This window comes from Musca autumnalis, unplaced genomic scaffold (genome assembly GCF_047663935.1).
Source record: "Musca autumnalis isolate F117 unplaced genomic scaffold, ASM4766393v1 scaffold_4, whole genome shotgun sequence".
In the NCBI taxonomy this organism is placed as follows: Eukaryota; Metazoa; Arthropoda; class Insecta; order Diptera; family Muscidae; genus Musca; species Musca autumnalis.
Window position 1 is genome coordinate 244462569 of NW_027411977.1, and position 7595 is coordinate 244470163.

At 37.7% G+C, this 7595-nt stretch overlaps 1 protein-coding gene across 1 annotated transcript; it reads right to left on the reverse strand.

The window, feature by feature from the left end:
- Positions 1 to 1531: 1531 nt before the first annotated feature.
- On the reverse strand, positions 1532 to 6802 carry LOC141403304 (uncharacterized). Its single transcript, XM_073985493.1, has 2 exons — positions 6674 to 6802; positions 1532 to 2344 (listed from the first exon to the last, which is right to left on the reverse strand). Exons 1-2 carry the CDS (start codon positions 6800 to 6802, stop codon positions 1532 to 1534), a joined length of 942 nt encoding a protein of 313 aa, XP_073841594.1.
- Between the last annotated feature and the right edge of the window lie 793 nt (positions 6803 to 7595).

The following is a 7595-nucleotide window of genomic DNA, read 5'->3' on the forward strand; positions in this document are numbered from 1 at the left end:
TGCAAATATCCGGCACTAAGTTTACAACTATTACTCTGTTCTGTCCTTTTCGGTGGTAACAGCATTTTGACTACTAACTACATCAATATTTTCGGGGTAACATTCGACAGTATGTTCACTTCGTCCACGAATGACGCAGCTATCTGGCACATGTTGAATTGTAGGATCATGGTCCTCAAAAAATCCCTAGTCTGCAGCTTTTGAAGCATACCTCGAAACCTCGTTGCGATGCCAGTTTGGTACTCCTCATATTATCAGTGGACGATCTACCTGAGGAGATGAAGATTCTTCCAGTACGGAAACACTATGGCATGCTCCCGTTGCGGTACTTGCTCGGGTGTCATGGCATTTGCGACTGCATCTGTGTGAAAGTTCATCAACACTGCTGATCTACGGGTTCTTTTTTGTTTCATTGGACCTCTTTCTCTCTAGATCCTGATGACCTTTTCCGACATGCCTAGGGAGAGGGTGCAGAGATCATCCGGATCTAGAGAGAAAGAGGTCAAATGATACAAAAGAAACCCCGTAGATCAGCAGTGTTAAATAGGTTTCACACAGATGCCTTCGCAAATGCCATAAAAACGATCGTATGAATGCGGTCCTATGAGTACATCTCCCATTTATCGTAGCTGCATATCGCCAGGTGTCACGACAAACCAAAGTTGTTTTAGCTCTGCAACGTTCGGGATAGTGCATCCGTCCGAATACCCTTAGGGCAGGGATTGATAACACCTTGCAAAATATCTGCGTAGCATGCGGTACAGGTCCGCACGACACAACACACCTTATAACTGCCCTGTCAACCTAGTCGACTAACTCCAGTAGCTTTATAGTTTTTACATCGAAGTAGCCACTTTCCTAAACCTGGAGATAGAGCCAAGTCAGATTAAGCAGGAAACGAACATACAGTCAGGTCATATGATATGTTACAACAACAAAATCACAAAGATTTTCGATTAAGTGCAGTTTAGGGCCTGTTCGAGGATCATTTTGAAATGTTTATCAAAGGCACCTTTTGTGGTTCTGACTATAATGAAAACTCTATTTGTGGGCAAGTCTATACTTCTTGAGCTATTTGTCCTGTTCACTGAGCTATTTGTTTTGTTCACTGTTTTACGGGTGTCAATGGTAGATTCTATAGTGACATGATCAGCAGGTCAGTGTTCACTTTAAATGTGCCCAAGATTAGACAGTGTAAGAGTCTTCTATAAACAGAAGTCATGTTAGTGTTTTATAGAAAAATTATAGATATTGGACCTAGATAGGCAACACTTTAACATTTTTCTATATTGATATAAGACCTCCAGATGTCCTTAAAGGAGTATTTCCGCCACCATAGCCGTAAAAGAGGGCCACATATTTATATTCCATTAAATGAAATTACCGCTATTTTTGTGGAAGATATTTACACTCTATTGCTTTTTTATTGCTCGATTTTCAAATTGCTTTGACTAACTAAACTAAAATTTTGAAAATACATTCCAATGAGATATCACAAGCCATGAGGTCCAAGTCGGTGTTATTAGGCATTTCAGTGGCGACGGCGGTACTTGAGTTTGCGCAAAGTCTTGTAACGATAACCATCTTCAGCCAATTCAGCCGTCTTGGCTTCAGCAGCCATATCAGCGTCAGCGGTCATTTCCTCAGCTGGAGGCAAGTATGCGGCAGAGGTGTTATCAGCAGCGGCAGCATCACTTTCAGCTTCACGACGATGGCGGCGTACCTTGAAACGTTTTACGGTCTTGTAACGATAACCATCATCACCCAAAATAGTTTTCAATTCAGGAGCCAATTCAACTTCGACGGGAGGCAAATATTCACCGGATGGTTGTTCAATTTCGCTGACATCACGACGTTGACGGTGACGCAATTTCAATTTGCGTACGGTCTTGTAACGATAACCATCATCGGCAACTTTGGTATCGGCGGCTTCAACGGGAGGCAAATATTCTACACTGGGTTCGTTGACGGGTGGCAAGTATTCTTGTGACACATCACGACGATGACGGGAACGGAATTTCAAGGTGCGTACAGTCTTGTAACGATAACCATCATCGGCAACCTTGGTATCGGCGGCATCAGCGGGAGGCAAATATTCTACACTGGGTTCGTTTGCGGGTGGCAAATATTCCTGTGACACATCACGACGATGACGGGCACGGAATTTCAATTTGCGTACAGTTTTGTAGCGATAACCATCTTCGGCTAATTTGGCAGCATCAGCTTCTTCGGCAGGTGGTAAATATTCTTGAGAGGGTTCCTCAACGGTAGCATCAATGGCATTCGATTGGGCTGAGACCACGGCGATGGCAAGGCCAAAAGCCAACAAGGTTATGTACAATTTCTATGAGAACAAAATAAAAATAATTTTAATGAGGTCCTGTGTATGTGAGTGTGTTTGAATCAATTACTTACCATTTTTGCAGAAGTTTTTAAATTTATTTAACAAAATCAAATTGCTTAACAATTTCTATTTTGTTTACACTTCTGTTGGCTTATGGGCCAATGATGCTTTAGTTCACTTGGCCAACCGTATTTATAGTCAAATGTGTTTTTGGTGAAGCAGCTGCAAATGGTTTGTGTGATGCTTATTATGATGGACATAACACAAGTGTGTGTATGTTAGGGTGGGTGTTTGCTTTCAAATAATCTCTGCCGCAAACATCATTTACTCTGATTTTAAAAATAAATGATACAATTTTTGGTAGATTATAATATGACTACGAATTATGACAACCTAAGTGGGTTAACAAGCACTTGATAACAATTTTGAAGTGCTTTAATAACAACCACCACCAACAACAACACAGAAGAACACATCACAACATTGTGGCCAACACAATATTAAAAACCCATAACGTTTTTGAGGAAGAGAGAATAGACGACGTTTGGAGTGCTTCTTCATTTGTTGCCACCTAAACTTGTTGCGATCAAAAGTCAATAACATTTTTGAGTTGCTTCCGCAATATATCCACATGATGTCTTTTAAATAAATGTATTCTTCATTTCTAATTGCTATCCTCACTCTTCCGTAACTATCTCCCTCATCAAACTTTATTTATAAATACTGGATTCTACATAATTCCACACCTTTTTCTTTATTTAAAAGGAAAAATGTAAAGCCTTTACATTTTGATGGCGCTTGTAAGGACATGTCCTTAAGGAAGTCAACTCTTCCTTTAACAGTTACAAGACTTCAGAGGGTGGCTAGAACAAAAAAAAAAAAAACTCACTCTGATGTTATTTTATTTATGTTGCTTAACAACAATTATTGCTGTTCACTTTTTGTTTATTGTTCAGGTTCCACAGAAACGGTCAGACAAAGGCGGAAGGTAACAAAAAACAACAACAACAACGAGAAACAGAAGAAAGAAATACAAATGAATAAAAAGCAGGACCAAGTTAAAGGAATTGAAGGAAATGTCCCTTTGGAATGAATCTTCTTTCTGCTAAATATTTATAACTTTTGAAATGCCATTGAAGATTCAATGCATATTAATAACCTAAGAGGGAGAAGCGGAGAAGAAGAAAAGAAGAGACTGTGACAACAACAATTGAGTTGGCCGCCGCGACAACTCAAATGTCTGTTAAAAGATGAATGCTCAATTCACAATGAAAGTTAAGGGACTTCGCCAAGGGACCCCAGGCATACGGCTGAAACATAAGGAATCAAAAGAAAGTAGAATGAAAACAAAGGCAAAAATGTGCGACATGTTTTGCCATGAAAAGGATAACCGGGAAATGTTCACTATTGTGCATAAATAATATAGAAGAAGCTTTTCAGGTGCGTGTGGGAGTATTGATAAAAACACATTATTGATGCTCAATAAGTGCAGCGGATGTTTTATTTATTGCATCCATCACCATCGTGATCAGGCAGAATGCAATGAGTGATGAATATATTTTCCATGGGATTTATTATTTTAATTTGTAATAAATTGTACTACGTTGCGAATTTAAGTGATTCCCCTTTAGAGTTCATTCGATTGCAAACAGGCCTCAGGGAATCCTAAAACAACAACTGATTATTTCAAGAAGACATTTCGAAAAGATTTTTCCATAAGGTTGCTTGAAAAAAAATCTTTAAAAAAAGAAAAAATATATTTTCTTAAAATCCACGTTTTGTGATGTAAGGTTGCTTGAAAAAATATTTTTTAAAAATCCACGTTTTGTGATGTAAGGTTGCTTGAAAAAATATTTTTTAAAAATCCACGTTTTGTGATGAAAGGTTGCTTGAAAAAATATTCTTTAAAAATCCACGTTTTGTGAAGTAAAGTTGCTTGAAAAAATATTTTTTAAAAATCCACGTTTTGTGATGCAAGGTTGCTTGAAAGAAATATTCTTAAAAAATCCACGTTTTGTGGCCTATGGTTGCTTGAAAGAAATATTCTTAAAAAATCCACGTTTTGTGGCCTATGGTTGCTTGAAAGAAATATTCTTAAAAAATCCACGTTTTGTGGCCTATGGTTGCTTGAAAGAAATATTCTTTAAAAATCCACGTTTTGTGACCTAAGGTTGCTTTGAAAAATATTATTTAAAAATCCACTTTTTGTGGCCTATGGTCACTTGAAAACATATTCTTTAAAAATCCACGTTTTGTGGTCTAAGGTTGCTTGAAAAAACATTCTTTAAAAATCCACGTTTTGTGGCCAATGGGTGCTTGAACAAATATTTTTAAAAATCCACGTGTTATGGTTTATGGTTGCTTGAAAATATATTCTTAAAAAATCCACGTTTTGTGGTCTAAGTTTGCTTAAAAAAATATTCTTTAAAAATTCACGTTTTGTGATCTATGGTTGCTTGAAAAGTATTCTTTAAAAATCCACGTATTGTGATCTAAGGTTGCTTCAAAAAACATTCTTTAAAAATGCACTTTTGTGGCCTATGGGTGCTTGAAAAAATATTTTTTAAAAATCCACATTTTGTGGTCTAAAGTTGCTTGAAAAAATATTCTTTAGAAATATCCGTTTTGTGATCTAAGGTTGCTTGAAAAAATATTTGTTTAAAAATCCACGTTTTGTGGTCTAAGGTTGCTTGAAAAAATATTCTTCAAAAATCCAGGTTTGGTGGTCTAAGGTTGCTTGAAAAAATATTCTTTAAAATTCACTTTTTATGGTCTATGGTTGCTTGAAACCCTATTCTTTAAAAATCCACTTTTTGTGGCCTATGGATGGTTGAAAAAATATTCTTTAAAAATCCACGTTTTGTGGTCTAAGGTTGCTTGAAATAATATTCTTTAAAATTCACGTTTTATGGTCTATGGTTGCTTGAAACCCTATTCTTTAAAAATCCACTTTTTGTGGCCTATGGATGGTTGAAAAAATATTCTTTAAAAATCCACTTTTTGTGGCCTATGGATGGTTGAAAAAATATTCTTTAAAAATCCACGTTTTGTGAACTAAGGTTGCTTGAAAAAATATTCTTAAAAAATCCACTTTTTGTGGCCTATGGTTGCTTGAACAAATATTCTTTAAACATCCACTTTTTGTGGCCTATGGATGGTTGAAAAAATATTCCTTAAAAATACACATTTTGTGATCTAAGGTTGCTTGAAAAACTATTCTTTAAAAATCCACGTTTTGTAGCCTATGGGTGCTTGAAAAGTTATTCTTAAAAAATCCACGACGGTTACTTGAAAAAATTTTCTTTAAAAATCCACATTTTGTGATCTAAATGGCTTGAAAAAATATTCTTTAAAAATCCACGTTTTATGATCTATGGTTGCTTGAAAACATATTCTTAAAAATCCACGGTTTCTGGCTTAAAAATAGACGTTTTGTGGTCTATGGTTGCTTGTGGTCTTCTGAAGTTTAAAAATATATTCTAAAAAATATTCTTAAAAATCCACGTATTGTGGCCTATAAGTCTGCGCAAAGTCTTGTAACGAAAATCTGATTCAGCCAATTCAGCAGTCTTGCCTTTAGCAATCATAACAGCATCACCGGACACTTCCTCAGCTGGAGGTAAATAAGCATAACTTCACGACGATGAAGGCGTACGTTTAAAGGTCGTTTAGCAATAACCATCATCATCAAAATTAGTTTCCTTAGGAGACAAATCAACTTCGACGGGTGGCAAATATTCACTGGATTGCTGGTCATTTTCGGTGACATCAAGACGACAGAATAATGATCAATCCCACGGCTGCTGGTTCTATACACCGAATTGACTCTGAGGAATCTTCGACCAGGCCGTCACCTTAACAGTTATGTATTTTTGTTCGTATATTTTGTTCACCATGGAAGCGGCAATATATCCCTGAATGCCTGATCAGAGCACTTTTGGTCCGTGACGGAATAGAGAAGAACCGCCGGCCATGGATCTCTTCTGTTTTCCAGATACGCATACATCATATGTCAACATCGGTAAGATACATAAAATGGGTGCACTTCTGAGGCTGATTTGGTCTTAGTAGCCTCCAGGACTACTTCGATAGGAATTATGTTGCTGCTTGCTGCGTCAGATCATCTCCTAACGTATCTCGCTACAACCGCCTGGTGCTAGGAGACTACTATGTTCATTATGAGCCTTGGTAATCCGTCCTAGGCAATAATCAGAGGGATTCCCACGCCGCGCAGACATCAAAATCATCAACGATAACAAAATACCCCACAGTAATGTTGGTGTCGTGAGACTCTTCGGACTCTTTCAATCTAGCGTGAGCCACTCATACTGTATCAGAAGCCTGAAAAGTTGTCAGGGTTGTCCCGCTACTGAAGCCAGTCATGGATGCCAGCAGGGGTGAACCGTATAGACCGATCTCCCTCTTGTCACCTGTTTTCCAGTTACCCAACATCAACATGGATTTCGGAAAATGCATAGTACTACAGCAGCATTAGACGCCATATCCACACATATCAGTAGAGGACTGACATATCAAAGGCCTTCGATAGCGTCAACCATACCAACCAGTTCGAGGATGTAGAGAAGGCCACTCTCCAGCCGTGTTTGAAAAGTTGGGTAATCAACTATGTGTTCGGACGCTAGTCGTTTGTGGAATTCAGAAACAAGAAGTCCAAAACCCCTAGAGTGCAGGATGCCTTCTCATGACACCAGTGGATCATCTTCACGAGGAGACGAAGGTTTTACCGGCGCATCAGCACAACATGATGTTGTCGATCATAGAATGACTTCGATAAAAATAATTGCATCATACAGGTTCAATTAATCGATTTTTGTTCATAGCTATGTTGTGTTTGATTTGCAAAGAGTGATTGTTTTCGAATGGGCTCGAACAGAACGCTCAGGTTTGATAAGTTTTATCCTTACATAAAAAATTAGCGTTTATGGTTGTAGGTTTTGTTCAATAATTAGGGATGATCGAACATGTGACTTGTTGGTAAACGTTCATAGATGTGATTGTGTGACAATGTGGATGCAGTAACTGCTTCGGGGTTATCACCGTGATTACAACATATCGAAGCAGTCATATCCTTAGAACTAGAGATATACCCATAGCCAGATTAAGCAGAAACATTAACTGACAAACATCATATGCTGTTACAACAACTCCACTTGAAGGGAAGTTTTAAATGGCCTAAGTACTCATGATTTTTTTTAACATTGAACATATTTTTAGTTGTCTAGCCTATGAT